At 37.2% G+C, this 22,280-nt stretch overlaps 1 protein-coding gene across 3 annotated transcripts in view; it reads right to left on the reverse strand.

Moving 5' to 3' along the window:
* Positions 1–22,280, reverse strand: part of DGKI (diacylglycerol kinase iota) — a 5,490,864-nt gene that overhangs the window by 4,200,505 nt on the left and 1,268,079 nt on the right. For all 3 annotated transcript variants that reach the window (XM_044088223.1, XM_044088222.1, XM_044088221.1), the window contains one exon: positions 3,759–3,872. In XM_044088223.1, coding sequence (XP_043944158.1) covers positions 3,759–3,872 — 114 coding nt within the window. The remainder of the gene's footprint in view (positions 1–3,758; positions 3,873–22,280) is intronic.

Raw genomic sequence — 22,280 nt, forward strand, 5'->3', positions numbered from 1 at the left:
ATAAAACCTGTTACTCCAGGGTATACTTTCTGACTCCACACACAAAAAAAAAACTAACCCTCTCTTCCTCCTGCTTAGTAATTTCACTTTAACACCACTCAGTCATGCAAATTGTGCTATGAAAAAATATTAACCCATGATTACGCCAATAAGTTAAAACATATCCTCTCCTGTGTGCTGCCCAAAATTGCTTATTTTTAATGACTGAGTTCATTTTAAGTTTCTCTCCTCTTTGATTATAGTCTCATTTTTGCTTTCCAGTCTCTTCTTTCCCCCTACTTCTTAATAGTTAACATTTCTCTTTCTCACCCACTCAAAATATCAAATCGATTTTAAACAAGGTTCTACTTTTTAAAATACTGCTTTTTGACTGTACATTGCTACAAAAAGACCTCGTTGGTCTGTTCTTTAGTTTGTGCAATGCTTTTTTTTCACACCTATTTTGATAACAGACTAGCTTTATATTTATTCACTCCTGTTCAGCTGTGGACTCATTTTCCTTTAGTTTTGTCTTTAGTTCAGTTCTGAATTCTTTTTATAAATTTTTAAGATTTTTTTTTTGTAATTTCTCTGTTCCTCATCTCTTCTGATTATGCGTATTTCTTTTGCATTTTTCATTTTGTTTAACTACAAATATACATCCATCATAAATAAAACACTTTCCCATCTAGTGCAATGAACATTTTTTCAGTCTTTCTTGTTTGTCTTTCCACAGATTTGTTATGAAAAAATGTTTACTTTTTAACCAAAATGTGATTACCAGAAACCAAAACCTCTAAAACCTTTGAATTGCAGATTGCAGATATACCCCAGGGATTACTTCAGTGTCACTGCTTGACAGAGGCACAGCAAAATGATAGGCATAGTTTTTATTCAAACTAAAGGGGTGGCGAAAGCCACATAACTATGGGCTAGGCTTATAAATGCCCTTGGGCAGATAGCCTAGTATGAACCTATGAACCTATGAACCTATGAATGCCTCAACAACATACTAACTGTCCAAAGGACATAAAGCATTCATAAACATTGTTGTAGGGGGTAAGTCTCTTGTGCTCCCTAACTATCTGATGTGGGGGTAAGTATCCTTATGTCTGTGTGTTGAAAAGTGTGGTTTCTGAATATTCAGAAGCATCAAACATGCAAATGAATGCAAAAGAAAAGCATTTTTTTGGCAATTGCTTAAAGGAAAAATGTAACAGTAACTGTAGACACAATTTGCATGACCAGTGGTAGTGTTAAGTAAAGTGAAAAATATTTTTCATAAGGAAAGATATACAGTTGGGTTTGGGAAGGGGCAGAATTATAGTTATCATACATAACTAAGAATGGGCGGGGGGTGTCCATCTGCCCCTCCTTACTAATGTGACTAACCTTAACTCTGTCCCCCCATTCCAGTGCCCTTCCAGTTATGATATTCTGAGCATCACTTAGCTGCAGGTCACCAAACTATAAGATTCCCCCTTTCTTCACTCTATCCTCCACAGACACTTGATTCAGTTTGAAACACTGCAATTTATATGCAATATTTCATGCACTAAAATTATATTTTTGACTGTACAAAATAGGAAATATTCTAGCATTTCCTCAAACTAGGAAGTGTTAGGTAAATGTATAATCCTATTTTAGTTAATTTCAGCATAATTTTGAAATACCTTTCATTCTCAAAAACTTGATCCGTCTTAAATGCAGGTTTGAGTTGTTGTATGTGTTCATTACAGTCCTTCCTGAAAAGTATATTATTTGTTCATCCATATTTTATCCTTGATAACACTGTTACAAGCATTGTATTATCACCTCTCACCAAAAAGTCTTAAATGCTATAAGGATGGCACTTCCACCACAGAAGATCTAAATCAGTTTCATTAAAGATGATCTCCAAATAATGAAGTCTATGTAATTCTTTAAGCTTAAACTCCAGCTGATCTTTTAAAATTAATGTACCTACCAAAAGTCTAGTGGAAATATCTATTTATTCAACTATACTTACAGTGATTAGTAGGGTTATTTTGGATATGTGCTGTTTAGTATTTATAAGAATAAGCATGGGTTAGAGATAAGCTGACTTTACCAGTTTCCATACTACATCACTTTTGCAGCATGGATTTATTTATTTTTGTTTATTTATTTTCACTTTGCACTGAGCTTGGTGTAGGTCATGTGAGTATTCTTACAACTTGATTGACTTTATAACTTCTAACCTCTGATTCTTAGTCACATATTTTGTATCAAATCCAGCCTTTGCAGCTCCAGTCCTTTTTATTTTGGACAACTTTATGAACTCTTGTTTGGACCACTGTAATACACTGCCCATAAGATTACCAAGAGCCAACTCCTAATACAAAGCATTAAAAGATACTAATGGGCTTTTCTATAAAAGTCCATGTTATCCTACCAGTAAAGGAACTGCATTGGCATTCAGGATACAGAAGAAAAGGTTTCATGACAGGTACTCTACATCATCAGGATCAGATTTCCATGACACTACAAATCTTTTCATACCCACTCCATCTTTTTCAGCATATCAAACTAAAGGACTGCTATAGATACTAAGATCAAGGCTAACGTTTAAAAAAAATGGTCAAAAAGCAGTGAACTGCAAATCAAGAATCCAAAAGTACACTACTACAAACCAAGAATCCAAAAACATGCTATCACAAAGCATATTTCTGGATTCTTGGTTTATGGTTCGATAATTTTTGAAGTGTGTTTTAAAATTGAGGCTAAGGTCCTATGGGGCTTCCATGTTTGCTTTGCTTTGCAGTTTTTTTTTATTTACAATAATCTGCATTATTAGATATGATACTGCCAGACCACAGAGTCATTTGCCAAATAGAAAACTGCATAAAAAATCATTTCTTCCGTTTGTTGTCATATAATCGCAATGGCAATACTTTCTCCCCAAGCACTTTTTAAAATATGAAGGTATATTTCAAGTTGTTCTTCATTTCCATGTTACATATTTTAACAGTCTTACAGTTTAATTTTACCAATGCTAACTTTTTTATTCTCCAATTACATGTTATAATCTAAAGCTGTTTTTGTATTTTTAATAATGAACATTTTGAAAAACTTAAAAATCACTTATGCATTTGAATGACTGCATATACGTAAATCATTACACTGCATTTGTTATTGCTGCATATTTCTAATGGGATCACAGCATTCAATGTACTCATTGTTTTGTAGTTCTTTCATATACAGACATGATCACCACCCACAGAGTCATTATACTAAGCCATGTTTGTTAACATTCTGAACGTTTGCACATAATAAGATGTCAGTTGTTATTGTATGTAAAATAGCATGTATACGGCAACCAAACCACTCTTGCATCCACAACCCCCACTGAATGACTACAAATGTGCCTACCAAGACTGAATATCTTTTTATAGCAAATATAAGATCTACTGACACTAAGATTCTACCACAAATAATAATATAAAAGGACATGTCAGCAATGCCCCTAAATATGCTAACCTGAGAGTAGAAAGATATTTTTAATAACATTTGTGTCAATAAGCTTTCTGTTGATAAAGAATATGTGAATAATTTTCTTTCCATGGCAGGAAAACACGCACACACACACACACACACACACACACACACACACACACACACAAACACATACACGTGAACAAATGAAGTAACTTTGAGAGTCTGTAGGACTTGAACCAAAAATAATGTGTATATACCTCAGATGTCTGGAACTATGCAAACTGACATTAAAATCCTGCAATTTATAACACATTATTACTTACCCCTCCCCAGTTGAGAGTACGAGCCAGGTCATTCCCAGTCCCCAGTGGAAGTACAGCTACAGGAGGTGGAGGGGTCAGTTGCAGTTCATCCAAGATGGACAATATCCAGCCCACCTGATAAAAATATGAAAAAGAGGTTCACATGACTTGTCCTTTGTACTAGTGTGATTCTTGTTTTGAAAATATATACTATTACTACAAATGTCTCAAAATCAGCTCATACATCATTCAAACAGCTACTGTTGATACAGATCTTTTCTCATCATCCAAAGGTACTTTTCTGTAGATTTTCTACACAGTGTATGCTGATCCTGAATGCCTATGATTCTACCAGATATCTTGCTTTCAGCTTTATTTCTAAAAAGTTTAAGTAGTCATTTTTATTTTATGTTGAAGGAAAAATGGACATCTGAATACTAATATAATGTCTACAATTACCAGAGCTGCAGAACAACAGTGAAAGAAATAGAAAATTGATTAATTTGGTTGTGACAAAGGAAAGGTAACATTACATTTTTGATGAAGTTTTATTGTGCTGTTGACTGAAGAAGAGAAAGACAGATGCAAAAGAAACAACTTGTCATTTGTCAAGCATTGTAGTTACAACTGGACAGAAACCCATATTTCTGAAAATGTTTCAGATTATCAAATCAGATACAGAGCTCAGCTACAGCGGTAGCATACATATTGACAAGATCCATTTAAAAATGTCTGACAGGTGTGTGTGTGTGTGTGTGTGTGTGTGTGTGTGTGTGTGTGTGTGTGTGTGTGTGTGTGTGTGTGTGTGTGTGTGTGTGTGTGTGTGTGTGTGTGTGTGTATGTGTCTTTCTCTCTGTCTTCATATATATTGGAGCCACACTGCATAAAATAGCAGCTGAAGTCCAACTATCTAGCAAGAATGCATGCAACTTTTCTCCACAACAGAGTCAAAATGGAGAATATTAAATTATTTATTGTACTGGCTCACCTTCTGAACCTTAGTGTCATGGCAATAAATTGAATTGGCTTACCAAGGATTAAAACTGCAAAACATAGTAAGAATATCGATTACTCAGAATCTTTGCATTTCGGTCAATTAGAATCCAGGTAAATGTGTGATCAATACATGAACACATAGAATATTGTTTCTATAATTCCTGACTGCTGCTTCAGTCAGAGACTTTTCATCATTACCAGTTCAGAAATGTTTTAATACTGGTCAGTTTAAACTGCATGTCAATTATTATTTTAACTAATCTTATTATAAATCACAAAAAAAAGGCTTTTTAGCCGGAGAGAGCTTCTTTCAGACTTATACATTATACATTTTCTTTCTAACATTTTAATAGCCCTCCATGTAATTTCATTTGGTTGATTCACAAGAACATAGTGAAACATTAAAAATGTGTACCTCTATCTAAAACATGTATATACATATATATTACAAAACTATGTTTATCATAGATGTTGGGCTTAATTTGTATTTTATCATTTAACTTGTATGGTCAGCTTTTGCATCTTATGATCCCATTTTAACTCGTTCCTTCAAGGAATGATTTTTGGATTTTGCACACAGATACCAGACATTTCTGCAATTTTTTACTCATAATCTTATTATATACATTTAATTATATTTTATCATGTTGAATCATTTTTATCAGCTTCTTGGTCAAACTCTCATATATCTAACTTGGAATTCTGCTGTTTTTTTTTCCTCTAAGACTGAATACCTAGAAAAGCCACCTTAGATAAGATGTTATTTCTGTGCTTCCAAGTGACAAGAAGTATACATCCAATCTAAAGAAAAATGTCGAGCTTCTCATAAGAATGTATACCCAGATGTTTTGACATATATGGAAATTATGTTTTTTGTCAGGTATTCCAAGAAAAGAAACATTCATTTTACAACTCTGATATTGACTTCTTTTGAAATCTAAGAGTTTCCCAAGAGTGTCATTTATGTTGACTTAGTCAGTAAAAACTGTAACACTCTGTGTTCACTATTCTGAAACAGAAGTATGCAGATCAGAGAATGCTGGTGTTCTCTCCTGAAGAGGAAAATACTTGATTTTTAAATATGTTCCATTTCTTAAATTAGTGACATTCCCAGAAAATATTATAATAATTAGTTGGGGCCGGTGGACTTGGTATCTGAATAAAGCACTAATTTAGGATACATTTGGGCAAATTTGCATTCACGGTCTTTTGATCACTATTTTGTGCATTCATGATGGCATCTTTTCTATTTCTTAGCTGAATTATGTAAGCATAACATGACAATATTTTGATAGAAGGATTAGACTTCATCTTTTTTCCCTATTGTACATTAGACCCATTTTTTTACTTGCAGTGAAACACTGCTATGTTTTTGGTTTTGTTAAGATAATCTTAATCTTATTGCAGAAGTCAACGACAAGTTTTCCATCTTTTTGTTCCAAGCTTCATTAACTCTGCAGTTGTTGGAGCATGTTTTTCACCATTTTTGACCCTAATGCAACTAATCACATACAACTATTTTTTTCTACTGCCAGTACATGAACCGTTTGTCCTGCTCAAGGCTATTGGTCATGGTAATTTAATGTTTTTACCACACTGGGGACAGAAAGAGTTCGCTAGCCCTAATTACATCACTTCCTACTTATGTACTGTGACTACAGTGGTCCTCAAATGCAGACCAATGTGCATGTCTGTATAGTAATGCACTACTGCATTCTGATCTTACTGGCAGTGCAGAAGTTCTCTGCCCCCTAAAGATTTGAGATGGTCATTTCTGCACAATTATTCTTGTTGAATTTTATAGAACAGGTAGGTAAACTAAACATCTTTTTCAATCATGTCCTATTTACAAAAATATAACATGACTCTGGCAGATAATAGGGAAACTACTGAATATGTATACAATATTAATTACATTATTTGAAATGCCACGTACAACTTAATATGACATTGAAGGAAATGACTGGACATCTGTACGAAAAACAGTAGCCTGTCCAAGCTGTTTAGCTAAGATCAGTGCTATTTTAAGGAATAAGTATCAACACTGTGGTCCGAATATTAGGTAACACTTTTGGAATCACACTTTACTTTTTTAAGCTAGAAGTGAATCCCAGGAGAAAAAGGTACATTTGTTCATACAGGAGAAATATAACTCCAGATTCTAGGGCCTTGTGTGTAAAAAGCCTTTTACGGATAGTTGACTAAATGTGAGATTTGAAGTACCGGAAGTTTATGGACCCAAAGTCTATGGTCATGAATAAAGTTTTCCTTCTGTAGAGAAATGCATATGATTAAAGAGCTTATATATCAAGATTACATACCTCTCAACTGTCCAGATTTTTGCGTCATATTTTTGGTCTGTTCCTCATAAAATCTGTGGTATTCTGGCAAATCACTGGGATGATCTGAAGACTGAAGTCACTAAATAATTACATATATTTTGAGTTTCAGATGATATCCTTTATAAAAAATCATGCCAAGAAAAATCCAGTTCTTCTAGAAACTTTCTAAGTTTATAAGAGCAATATATACAATGTGTCCCTATTTTTGGGCTTTTGTCCCCACATTATGTCATACTTTGTCTAGATTTCTTGCACTAAGAGGTTGAAAAGTATGCAAGGTTATTGTATTTAGTAGCCTAAATGAAATGAGGGAGTGGTAGCCAATCAGTCTTAGGCAGTATAATGTAATCAAGCTCTTTCCTGTGTGACTGGGTACTGTATTAAGGTCTTTCTTGAGGATGTCTCTGGTCTGAGAATGTAAGGCCTAGACAGTGTTGTGGCATGGTCTAGAACAGTAAAAAAATGTATAATTTGCACACAAAACTCCTGTATTGCTATTACTGTTACTCCTGCCCCATCAGATCTAACAAATGATCTATGTTCTATATTGCAATATATAATGAAAGATTCACTACATATATTAAAAGTGTCAGACCAAAATATTTAATAAGACTTTAGGTAACAATATAGCAAGTGCACATATTTTTATATACTTTCTTTTTCACAGTCCAATCTATATAATGTTTTTGTTTAATTTCTACATCTAATGGTAAGAAACTTATTATCTTAACTTAGGTAAAATGTTACCATCTTGTGAACCAATTTGAAGATCATAGCCACCATGGAGTTTACCTAGCAACATAAATATATAAATATAGGATAGTTAGTAGTCTGAGATGGTAGACCTCAATGTCAAAGGTGATCATTAGTAGGTCAAGCATGGACCTTGGGGAATGTTTCTGATTGGGGTTCATATTTTAGGTTGTGTGCTACTCATTTGCTCCCATTAGACCCTGTTGCTCAGGTAACATTTTCACCACCTCAGTAAACTTTGGAAGAGACCAACATTTCTAGCAGTCTGAGGAATAATAAAATAAGAAATGTAAGAAATGTTCAGTTAAGGTCCATGAACACAACTCCCATAATCTGACCAACCTCTATACTTCTATAAATGTTTGGAAAGAGTAACAATAACAGTAATAGTTGAATATACAACTGAAAAACAATGTTACTTATTAAGTCCTCACATGACTATAAGCGCAAATATCTTTCAAAATGTGTTAAATTAATGTGCATTTTCTTTGATGTAGCTATAAAGATTTCACTCAATACGCTCAATGCTGTCAACAGGTCCAGCTTTATGCACATAGAGCTTGGTGGAAATTTTGCATATGTCACCAAACAGCCCACTTGATAGGAAAACATTAAAGATGTACTCAAGTGGAATAAAGAGGAAGGTATCAAGGCTTAATAAAGGATGTGCACTAATCTGTCTGTTTCCCATATGGCCAGTTGTAAACTCACTGAAAGAAGTAAGGTTACCAACTGAAAATTCCACAAAGTGCCACACTGCCTGCAGAAATTGCAAAAGGTATGAGGCTGTCAATAAAAGCAGGACATTGTTATGTATGCTCCAACATACACAGCACCACCCCACATTGGACTATCACATGTCTGCCTTACATCAACTTCACATGTGACAGACCCTCAAAACAACTATGCACAGTCTAGCTATGGCCCTATACAGAGGACAGACTATCCTAATCCACAAGGTTTCTACCACTACTGCACAACTCCCGTAAATAAGACATCCTTCTGAGTTTAACACTTAACCTAACATAAGCTTCTATTAGTCAGACCATTCTGACCATGCTTACTTACTGACTCAATGGTACCAAATATATTTACAGACTATTCAGAAACTGTATATTGGCTGATTAATAATAATAATGCATACATTTCATTATGCTCCTCTGTCAATAATTGAGCTATAGTGGTTTTGACTGCAATCAGTTTAATGACCCCAAAATTCATGTGTTCTCTTAGTAAATTTAAAGTGAAAACTATCTTTACTTCTTTAACCGTAGCTTGCAACACTCTTTATATATTTGTATGTAGCACTTTGTATTACAATCAGAAGCACAAAAGTAAATATGAAACAAAGATTTGCGATAAATGATGTGGTCATTTAATGGGTTTATATTACAAGATCGAATGTTTAGGTGATCGAACACCTAAACATCGAGCTTGTAATATCGAAAGCAAAAAACGGCAAATGACCGATTTAATACAGGGAAAGATTTCCCTTGGCCATTCGCTGGATTTTGCCATTTTGTCTACTGTAGAGTGATCTCGGAGTTGATATATTTAGTTGGGGGGTGTGGGGGGTTTAGTTTGGGTGTAAAGTTATTTTTTTATTTTCATGGCCAATGGACATCTTAACCTGTGACGTTCGACATTTTTAGGTTTGATATTACAAGTTCGATGTTTAGATGTCCTATCACCTAAACATTCGATCTTGTAATATAGATGCCATTTAATGACTGGAGTTTATCAGGCAGATTAAACTGGTCATGACAGTAACTCTGGAAGTCCTCAACAATGTCAGCTGTTGTAGATGTAATACACCATTTTGCACAGCATTTAGTTTAAAGGGCTTCCCCATTTTTCATTAAGACTAAACTCTTTATAAGTATGAACTGGATGACACAAATCTATCACAGTCACCTTAATGAAATTACTGAAACTTTATGAGACTTAATGAAAATTATTTACTTATGCTCCATTTATTCAAGTAGGAAGTACACTGGCATGCTGATAATAGCCTTCACAGGTGTGCCAAGAAATCATAATTACACAACTGCTTAGATGGAATTGCAGTGATTGTGTAACCCCTATACTTTCCTCAAAGTAACCACTCGCATATTAGAGTATATACACAATAGATACTTAACAGATAAACTGCTATTCATGTCTTGGGTAACTAAAGTTCTAAACATAAAAACATACCCTGCCTCTCTGCTTTTAAATATTTTTAAAATATCTATGTATACTTCTGATTAATTATTATGGAACAAGATGTAATATAACTGATCCTTAGGATCTGAGTTATGTTTCTCCTTATATGGTTGGAATATTGGACTTGTGGGTGACACATTGCTGTCATCTCTAAAATGTTCTAAAAAGGGCCCACACCATTCATTGTTTCTATAGGTTCATAGGTGAAAACTAGGCTAACTGCCCTGAAGGGCCTTTTTAAGACTAGCCAATATCGTGAGATCAGGATAAAACCACATACTTTGTGGTTATGAGGTGAAGATGTTCACTATTATGCCAAACCCACCTCTTATGTAGAATACAAAAAAGAGATGCTTTATTGAATAGATGACCCAATCTGTCTGTCAGGTATGCCCAGGATGGACCACAAATGCCACATCACTGATTTTAACATATTTATATTGAATCCCATACAGGCAAAGTCATGAAGACCCACAAGAAGAGTATCCATATCAGACTGATAACAATTTTATTGTATGAGAGCATCTGAGTGGACCAAAAGATCTTGTAAACTGTTATTTTTTATATGAAACTTTAGAGAGGTGTAACAACCTCAAAAATACCATCCCCTAGCAAGATCTGATAGTGTTTGTTAATCATCACAAATATTTTCTGTCTTTCCTGTCACATAATTTTACACAATAGATCTCTTTCCACCTTTCCAAATCACATGACACTCTCCCTCTATTTTTCATCAGTCTAGCTCAAGGTCTTGCTGCCACTCAATTGTATACTCCTTTTCAGATGGTCAGCTGTAGTCCTGCTGAGTCACTGGCCAGTGAAGCCCTTAAAGCCACTAGCTGTAAATCTTCTTCATAAGAGCATACCTTCCATATCACAAAGTAGCAACCTTAGGGAGACATGTTGTTTAGGATGAAGTAAAAGTAAACTAGAAGATACCAGAAATATGTTGTCTGCAGTCAGCTTCTTATACAATGTGGCAAGGCCAGTCTTAGCCCAGTTGGAACTATATGGCCCAGCCGGGCCATACTCCCTCAGGAAGTCCCTAACCCATGACTGGTCTTAAGCATAGGTGACCAAGAAATCAATCATTTTTTTACTGAAGCATACCCCTGCCACAGTGACTTAGTTGGAAGTAGCAGTGACTGTTATGCATGGTAAAGAAAGTGATATACATTGCTTAATTTCCAGGCTTTCTGCTCAGTTCCACCCGCTACCTACACAGGGAGTTTTTGTGAGACTGTGTGTGTGTGTGTGTGTGTGTGTGTGTGTGTGTGTGTGTGTGTGTGTGTGTGTGTGTGTGTGTGTGTGTGTGTATGTGTGTGTGTGTGTGATCAGTGTCCAAGCTGTCTCATGCAGTGGCAATGTTATGAGATCTTTTTTAAGGTAACCTGCATGTTAGGGGCAGGGGGAGTGGTTAGGGTGAGTGTTAGCACACATTACTATTGTGAAGCGGGGGGTGGGTCAAAGCAGTTTAATACCTTCTCACAGACTAATCCCTCTTTTACCCTATGGAAACTAGTTTTTGTGCACTGATAAAGAATTTTCTAACACTCGAGTTCTCATTGATATTTCCAAGTACATTATGCTGGGTCATATTTATGTTTCCTTTAACTGCCTACTGCTATAATAATAATAATAATAATAATACTAATAATATTTTTTTTTCTCACATCTTTTATTGTGAACCATTTGGTCCAAGTTAAATTAGAGTTAACCAGCTAAGAGTACTATCCTATTTTTTCAGCATCCATTTTAATGACATATACAAACGGTGACCCCAGTTGTCCATCACCATAAGGAGAAACATAACTCAGATCTTTGGGACCCGACCTCCAAATGCTTGACCCCAGACAATTTGTTTAAGTCAAAGGGAGATACTGCCTGTTAAACTTGGTTGACTTCTTCAAAACAGTCACCAAACCATGGATGGGGGAAGACAGTGCATACTGCCTACCTTAACCTAGCCAAAGCCTTTGACACTATTCCCCACTCAGGCATAATAGATAATCTCTCCCAGCTAGGCATCAAACCATATGTCACCATGTGAGTAGCTAACTGGCTCACTGATAGAACCCTCTTTGTCAAAATAGAGGAACCCACCTCTAATAGTTGACCCGTAATGAGCGGTGTACCCCAAGGATCAGTCTTTGGGCCTCTGCTGTTTGGGATATATATTTCTGAGGTGCAAGACAAAACCAATGGTCTGTGGCTGACCAAGTCTGCAGATGACTGCAAGCCAGATGATGTCTTAAATTCCCCTAGTGATGTGAACATCCTCCAAGAGGGCCTTACACAAACTAATGACTGGTGCCAGAAGCATGACCTTGAAGTGAATGCCATGAAATGCATCATTATTCCCTTTGGAGAAAATGGCATCCCCACTAATTATCACATTAATAACAATGTATTAAGCATGCAATCAGTTGTGAGGGACTTGGGCACCCAGTTTGATAGCAACCTGACTTTTGACCACCGCATTACTTCTATTGTACAGAAGGCTTTCTACATGGCCCACCTCATAAGTAAGGGTATTTCATCCAAGAACAATCAGGTCATAATATTCCTGTACTCCTTCCTTATCAGACCCATTATTGAGCACAATGCCCCCTTCACTATGTACCTTGCCAAGTATATGCAGCAGCTGGAGAGACCACAGAGGTTCCTGATCAGGAAAATCCAGCGTCTCAAACACCTATCCTATACAGATAGGCTAAAAGCCCTGTCCCTCTACTCAGTCTCATACAGACTGCTCAGAGGTGACCTGTGTCTGGCATGCAAGGCCATCTCAGACTCAGCCTTGATGGAGTTGCTGCATATCCATAAGTCAAACTCCACTCGCGTAACCTGCATGCAAGGCCTCAACCTAGTTTGTGACATTAATAGAACCTGTTGGCAGGATAGACTTGTGTACCAAAGACTCCCCCCTCCATGTCAAGCAGATTACCTCGCTAGCCCCCTTTAAGAGGAACCTGGATGACTGGATGGGAAACAGAAAACACACCCCTGAAATCCCACCTGTGTCCCTGCTGGACAGGGGAAACAGGTGCTGACTTTGTGGGAACATGGGCAAAATTCTTGGCTAGGCTTATAAGGGCCTCAGGGCCAATAGCCAATATTGTCCTATGAACCTATGAACCTAAGGATCTGAGGTTTTTTCCATCAGTTCCATATGTTCACCAGAAACATTACTTAGTCTTAGACCCAAACAGAGAAAGTGAAAAAGGTGAATTAGGGTTCATATATAAGTTTTGACATCTATCTGCCCAGGCTATGAATACTGATTTATTTTTAAAGTATCTGACGTGTTCAAGTATATACATTGCAATAATAGCTACTTTGGGGAGAGAAGATTTTGGGAGAATTATGACTTTTTGTTATATATGTGAGTGCTAAGAATGAGACACCAATGTACTTTTAATCTGAATAAATTGAGTATAAATGATAGCCATTTTGTAATTCCAAGACTTGCTGAGCAGATTTATATACACTCAGTCTGAGACTGTTGTTTCTCAGAGTGTTTCCTTTTTTGTGAGGCATAACAATCTGATTGATATACAGACAAGTAGCAATTCATGTGACAGAGGGGCAGGGCTTGCACAAGCAAAAAATAAATTTAAAGGAGGACATGAATTATCAACATACACTGTTTTCCTGTAGGTTATTATTATTATTAGTTTGATAATTCTGGGACTCGCAATTATTAGTCTATGAAATGCAGCAGGGAGCCAAGAAATGCATGCATATTGTTTTTCATCTTATTAATGTTTTCTGAACTGATTTCAATAAGTTTGTGGTTAATAGCAGTGCCTGGTGTGTCATATTGTTTTATGTCCAGTAATGGTGAATGTGTGGTATATTTTGTGGAATTTGCTGTAAAAATAAGACAATTTCCTGCTTAAAAATAACTTTATAAACTGATACTGTGTAATAGCAATGTGTGGTTAGCTACTCTATTTGTACAAACCTTTGTAATGCTAGGATGGTATCTTATTGAACTTTCCAATATCAACAGAATCTCTTTCCTCCAATCACAAATAACATTCTATACTCACAATGTGGGTATCAACAATGCCTTATGATTTGTCAGTGTTCTTATTTCTGCTAGAATTTTAATCTTTCTAGAATTTTCTATATCAAAAGGATTCATCTTTGCCAATCACAAATAACCTTATAAATTCAGACAGTCTGTAACAGCCATGGTTATTTTGCTGCTAGCAGTGAAGTGTAGCTATCCTCAGATTCTTTTCCTTGTGGAATTTATCCCTTCAATGTACCCTCTAGGTCCTACTCACAAATGCCACTGTGTATAAACACTATGGGTAACAACAATGGCTGATGACCTTCCACAGTTTTCCTATTGCTGTTACCTTTGTGTGTATAATCTCCTGTATCAACAGTAGTGTTCTTCTCTACTCACAGATCACACATGCACTCTCTCTCTGTATGTATATATATATGTATATAACAACCATTTTTGATTGTCTGTCACACTGTCAGCCAGTGTTAGTGTTGTGAGAATGTTTTTCATTACAGAATTAATGATATCAAGAGAATCCCTCAGTACCACTCCTAAATAGCACTATTTATTTCAACCGATAAAAGCAGTGTTTGCCGACCAGTTCCAGTATTCCCAGTGCTGTTCTTTTTCTTTTATTTCTCCTTTGGGGTATTTTAACAGGATCCCTCTAATTACACTGGTAACATAACAATGAGGTGAGACTGAAACAGTCTACACAAACCGTTTTCATTTCAAAAAGTATGACTGCATGGCTGTGCATGTTGCTTTTTTACTGCGTGCAATAAATCCAAATAAAAAGTAAAATTGCAAATGGCTGAGTAAACACAGGTAATTTCAGAAAATGCATGAATACAGTTTATCCTTGCTAAAATGAGAAAGTATAATTAGGAAAAGCACATGTAAAATAGATGGTTCGACAGCGATATCAGGAGTCATGGCAGGGTTTCTAAACTTGAACCAAGATGACTTAATCCAAGCAATGCAGGGCTTAGAGATGAGATCCAAAGCAAAGTCAGCAATAAGAACCATAATTTATTTATCAGTGACTAACTGACCAGCAGACCCTAACCATTACTTAGTTACCATGTGCACTGCAGAATGTCAGTGTAGGATGTGCTGAGATCTTTACAAGAAAGCATTTGCAATAGGGAGTAGGTACATTAATGTAACAGCAGGATAATGATGTACTAAGTAAAGGGGTTAGCCAATATGTACAGAAACAGTAAGCAGGCAAAACAGAATGATAGATGTTGTTATCCATATAGATCTGAAAATTTTCAGCATTCCACTAAGTACTTCACACCTTATCTAAGCCAATGTATATAGTTCTAAAATGTTAATATTTGACAATGGATTTCAGTAAACATGATTGTATGTAATAATCTTTACTACCCTAGTGAGCACTGTAATCTGCACTTCTAACTATTCATCTTGTTTAATCTACAGTAAACTGAATAAACATAGCTTAGCACAGTGGTGCAAAGTGAGACACAGTAATGCGGATGAAAGTAATCAGTATCAAATGTATTGCTGTAAGCATGTACTCCCATTTAGTAATAGTTACATTTGCCTCCTGGTGCCAAACAATGGGCAAATACACAGGTGGAAAAATAATGATAGAGAAGGGGGGGTGATATATTTTCAGGGTGATATGGAGGCAGGGACAAAATTATTTATTAAGGATAATGGTGCTTCACAACAATCTGTAGTCAACAGATACAACTACATTATCAAAACAAAAACAGCCAATAACAATTAGCTGATGGCTGGGATAGAACCCATAACATAAAAAAAAAAAAAACTTAACACATATTAAAGCATTAGCTCAACATGCTACAAACAAATCCTTAATTCCCAGGATTAAAATAATGATACTGAAGCACATTGAAAATGTACTAAGTAGGAGGGTCGAACACAGAAAGCTACAGACAGATGCAGGCAAGAATGGCACAAATATGTTTTGTAACAGATGTAGGAAGATCTGTACAATGTGTTAGTCTTACTTATGAAATTATCAGCAATTAACCATGCACTGTACAATAGACTGATTGTTGTAAGTTCAAATAATGGTGGGAAAGTGAAATAACCATGAATACCTAATGAGGCTAAGGATGGCTTACTAAGTCTCCCTGTTGGGGCTGCAATGTTTTTAAGAATGAGGTTTTGCTGAACTATTCCAATGTTATGTTAATCTGTTATTGGTTGATAAGTTCATAGATTAGTACTAGGCTAACTGCCAGAGTGGTCCATTTTAAGCCTAGATAATTTCCCCATGTAAGAATCAAACCCTGTACCTTGTGTCTGTAAGGTAAACGCCTTAATCATTATACCAACCTCCCACCTCCACATAATTGCCCAGCCTGTATTTCCTGCATACATTATCATCTATCACTCATAACCTCAGCTAATGCTTTGTCCTATGTTAAATTTGTGTGTACATGCAGATTTATTTCTATACTCACACAATCCAGCCTAGAGTCTACCCATTATTTGTTTTTATTCCTTCCTTATACTTTCCACACATCCTCTCTCACTGTACTTATTTAGTACCATTTAAGATATGCCAATGTGCATGGGTAGCAATACTGAGCTTTCAGCACAGATACTCTGCTCAGCATTCCCACAGTTTTTTCAGCCTGAAATAAAATGGTAAAACCAAATGAGGAACACATTTTTCCCATTTTTAAAAACTTGAAAGAAAAACAAAGACATCAGCATTACATCATACCTTCAGTCCATTTCAGTCACTCCTTCCTGCTAAACATGACTGTTTGCCCATATCGGTCCCTCAATACCACTAAGTTGTCTTATACCTTTTCCTCTTTATTACTAATTCACAACCTCTCAAACTGGCCTAATTTGTGCTTCCTTAAGTATTTCCACTCTTTCCCTTAGTCACTGCTGCTGCGAAATAGAGGAAAATAGTCTATTTCCTGTACACCTCCTTATATGTAGAGAAATGCAGACATCTACAATTAAATATATGATAGGAATATGAACTGTCATGAAGTAATACACAGACTTCTGTTGTAATCGAATCCATGACATTATGGCAAAAGAAGCAGGCTACAAACAGGGAAACTATCACGACACTCCAAATAAGAACTCCCAACTGAATACATCCAGCAGTCTAAAAAATGTTCCATTAAATGTACCACTGTACTACTTTTAGTATGGCTTTATTCTGCATTCCCTCAGTGCAGTGGATTAAAGCACATTTGTTTGGAAGTAACTGGACCACTGCAGATGACATTAAAATCATCAGCTTTTGCAATAAGAGGTTAAACAGTATTGACTGTCACTCAGCATTGCTGCACTATGCCATACTCTATGCAAATGCTGAGGACATAAAGAGTATGTTTTTCCATGGGCAATGTCTGGCCATGTGTGTAGTGTGAAAATCTATTTTTGACTAGGCAACGCATGTGCAAAAGGGGTGGCTAGGACAGTGGTGATAAAAGGGTTGGCAAGTAGAGGGTAGTACACAAGGAAAATAATAGAGGAATATGCAGAAGGGTTGTGGGAGAGCACAACTATCCACTTCTTCAGAACATCAATTTACAATGTTATACTCGATTTCATGACATTGCAGAGTCACCATACTAGTGATAGGTGACAACAACAACATAATGTTGAATGGCCAATTTGACCAAATAAATTGCATCAAGTTGACACACAGGCAACGTCTAAAGCTATGTATGAGGCAATTTTTTTTTTTGTAGGACAGGTGCCTGTTTTATTTTTTTTTAAATTGGGAGAGAGAGGGATGTTGGGAAAGGTATTTAGGAATGAGAAGGTCAGATAGGTTGGTTAGGTTAGAAAACATCTGCAGGCAGACAGGACATACGAGACAAAAGGGAGGGGGACATCAGAAGCACACCCACATCCAATATGAGAACAGTGAGAATCTAGTACTCACCCTCAGGACTGTCATCACTGAGTTCCTAAAGCAGCTCCCTGGGTAAGTGCTGAACATGGCCTCATCTTTGCAATGCAGGACCCTCTCAACCCTGCCAATATGCACACTGAGGCCCTTCTGAATAATATCCTCCATCAGCCCTATCAGCTCTTGCTGACTGACAGAATCACCATCTCTACCAGTACTGCTCCTGGAGAGCTACCTAACGTGCTTAGATACCTGTCATATAACAGTACTGTATACTTTGTTCTACTTGGCAGTACATACACAACTTTGATAATTTGCTATCACTCTCCTTTGACACACCCATATAGGATGGAAGGGTATTTATGTGGATTTATATAGACAAATATCACTGATCTGATATAATAAACAGCCATCATTCATTCACTATGAGAGACTGGACTTTGGCATTCTAACTTAATTACAATTACTATACTGTAATTCTTCTTGACAAACTGTTGTTAAGATCTTATAAATAATTAACTATTTATAAAAAAAACACTGCTTTTGGGTACTGAACCCCACACGATAAAGTTAGTATTCTAATTGTCTAATGCAAGCAGCAACACTTTTTTGGGGAAAGCATGCATGCTTGAGATGACTCATGACCTATGCCTGCTGAAGCTGATAGTGCTTGAGGGAATGAGAACTGTATTATGGCTTTATTTTACTAGATTCATATGTACCCCATGCCTCACCAATGTGAGTTAATCTCTACTGATGTGCCTCAAGGTTTGCAGCGTTCTTGTCTGCACCTGTAGAGAACAAAAAGTAGAGGAATATATATGAAAACATAAATGAGCAACTGCATTGGCTGGTTAGATTACTACTGCCATATCATAGACAGGTTATTGGTCAGCATACTGACACAACTGGGAGGCATTCCCACTCCTAAAGTCAGCCTCCTATTGGCTTAGGAAGTCCTGCTTGTGATTTTTAAGGTCACTGTTGTGGTGGTGATGATATTGTTACCAATTGCATGGAATTCCGGTTGCAGTGGAGATTGTCTTGGCTAAGCTATTCAAAGTCTCAGGCTTATACAGAGTGCCACTAAAATCCCCTTGCAGCAGCCTATGGCTGTAACACTTCATGGGGGGTGCTGCAAATATCTTGGACTGCTCAACACCCCATCTTTGTGCTCTAAATGTACTACCATTCTCTCCATTACCAACAATGTCTGCAAAAGTCATGCTTACAAACTGTCTGAACTGGCACCTAATTCAGATTCTGTGTGTTACTGGTATTGCACAAACACATACAGCCTTGCCAAATGCATTTGTAGGATTGTAAGCAGATAGATCCCTTTGGCAGACATATTGACTGTACTTACAGCATACAGCAGTAAAGGTGTGTGATGCTCTGCCTATTGTCACAGTTTGCAGTGTTCAGCAATTGGCTGCCTACTGACATTCCTTTTGAAGACTGCACTTTGTGAGGTGAAAGATGGTTCTGAGATATTATTAGTTTGGAGCTTACCAAATGTTAAAATATTTTTGTAACAGCTGGAAATAGAGCCCATGGGATACTGGAGGCAAACAATTGCAACTTAATGTATTAACTGACATTGCCATAGGAGAGTTAACTTTCTACCATGGACATTTGGCATTTATGACATCTGAATGAATGGAAATATACTTCAGAGAAGTCTATATGTGTGCTGTTGTTATCCTGTCTTGAAATGCATTCTTGTGTAAAAGTCATTCTTACTGCAAGTAAGTATGATTCATATGGATGCTGCTGAATGTGATGATCAAGACAGGCTGGTTTATATTACATGCATACTTCAGAAAATATATGGGTCCTAAGCACATATTTGGGATATGTGATGAGTCATGATGCTTTCAACAAAGGTATTGTGCCCATCATACATATGCTAGTCATTTTTATGGCATATAATTATTGTCATATCTAGGAAGGTGGACATACCTTAGATGGTGTATGTATCAGGTATTTGCCAGGGGGGACATCCCATATGGCCACCTGGTGGGGGATGCTGGCTATGCACTGGAACAGGGGATGATGACTCCCATCAGAAATGCACACACAGCCATGCAAGAATGCCATAATGAGGCACACACAGAAACCAGAATCATCATAGAGTGCATGTTTGGGAAGCTGAAATCACGGTTCCGTTGCTTGGACATATCTGGTGGAGCCTTGCATTACTCTCCAGGCACGTGTGGCCACATCTTCATACTATGTGCCATGCTACACAATATGATCCTGCGGAAACAGGTGCAGCAGGGACAGAATGGTGAAGGCCCTCACAGCCCACCACCATTGCCAAGGGACCCACAGGCACAGAGGGACTCAGACCATGAACACCCTGTGCCAGTCCCAGTAGGCAGACAGAGGCGTGCCCAGTATGCCCATGCCTTGGCAAATAGGGAACACAAAGCACACACACTGACAGTGTAGGCACTTATGGACTGACACCCTTCTTCACCAGCACACACAGCAAACATGGATGGCACACACACACACGACCACCTGTAAATTGTCATGTATAGGTGGTCTACTGTGTGCATCCTACATAGGCAGCCCTCAACTATATAGTTATATATAGTTCCCCTTCAAAATATCTAAAACTCATAACATCTAAAATCAAAACATTAAGACCATAATATTTAAAATCCATAACATCTAAAACCCATAACATTGAATTTCATAACATCTAAAATGTATAGCATGTAATAGTGTATCATCAAATGTGTAAATGTTATAGTTTAATCTGTTAATCTCATGGTATCACTATGAGAAGTAGTTTTTATTTCTATAGTTATTATTTATATAGTGTAGGAATTTATACTATTTATATAGTGTTTATTTTGCCACTCTGTATGTGTTTTTAGGCCATACAGGTAAGTGATATAGACATACCTCAGGATTCATGAAGCTTGTGCCAGGCGTCGGAGTAGCGTTGGCGATCTAGCACCAAACATGGCTGCCGAGCGATTCAGGTATGAGCTGTTTTTACGTGCATTACCAGCGTACGCCAGAGCTGCGCAGCTCCCAGTGCATGTATGCTAATTACCCCATGCACAGCAGTGTAGCATGCAAATGAAGGTATGTAGTGATTCAGGAAGTGGTGCAGGCATAGCGTAATCATGAAGAAATGTAAACCAAAAAAATGGTTTACATTTTTTCAAACATAAAATCGGAGCCATGAAAGCAGACCAAACTTACATATTTTAATGTTAATATATGTCAATGGCTAAATATATAGCCAATGGCATAAAAAAACATGCCCACATCATAAAAAATAACATTTAATGTCATGGCCACACTAACACAAAGTAAAACCGCAGTGCATCAGTGCGCAAACAGGATCACAAGGAAAATATATTTAGATGTCATAAAACTGCAATGTAACACAATTCACGAATTCCCCATAACAGTCAATGGCACCCATGCTACACCACAACTATGGCGCAAGGGTTGCTAAGGGTCTGTGACCGTGTTCTGCATGGTAACTAGGAATTAGTAGTCAATGCTATGCAAATGAGTCAAGTAATACTGAATCGCAAACTCCCCACTGGCGTAAGGATGTACCACATGGCACAGTGGTACAACACTGAGGAGTGGCCTGGAGGTAAACATAACATCAAGAGAGGGGTGCGCCACCGTAGCTGTAAGCACATTGGAGCATTACTAATCCGGTTTGCCTGTTGCTAAGCAAAGCTGCAGGATAGGGATGTGGAAGTAGCCATAGCTTTTCTTAGCTGAGAGCCACAAGGTAACCGAAAATGCATGTGAATGTGGATGAAAATGCACTCGAAACCCGGTAAACGGCTGTGCGGGGTGCGCACCACAGCTGAAACAGGAGGGATATGGGAAGACAATAAGGAAATGCTGCAGCATGGTAATTGGAGTACAAATGAGTAATTAACACCTAGGAACTCATAGTGGGCCATTGACAACAGCTAACAAGGCTGCTAGCAGCTACCTGCAGAACAGGAAAGGGGAGGTGCCGTACAGCAAAGAAAAGAGAACTGTCACAGCAGAACAAAGCAAACTTGCAGTAGATCAGCTATATAACACATTTACCAGAAAACGTCTGTGTGCGGTGCACACCACAACTGAAACATGAGGGATACGGGAAGACAATAAGGAAATGCTGTAGCATGGTAATTGGAGTACAAATGAGTAATTAACACCTAGGAACTCATAGTGGGCCATTGACAACAGCTAACAAGGCTGCTAGCAGCTACCTGCAGAACAGGAAAGGGGAGGTGCCGTACAGCAAAGAAAAGAGAACTGTCACAGCAGAACAAAGCAAACTTGCAGTAGATCAGCTACATAAC

Source organism: Protopterus annectens, chromosome 11.part0 (assembly GCF_019279795.1).
Source record: "Protopterus annectens isolate FY-2018-M chromosome 11.part0, PAN1.0, whole genome shotgun sequence".
In the NCBI taxonomy this organism is placed as follows: Eukaryota; Metazoa; Chordata; order Ceratodontiformes; family Protopteridae; genus Protopterus; species Protopterus annectens.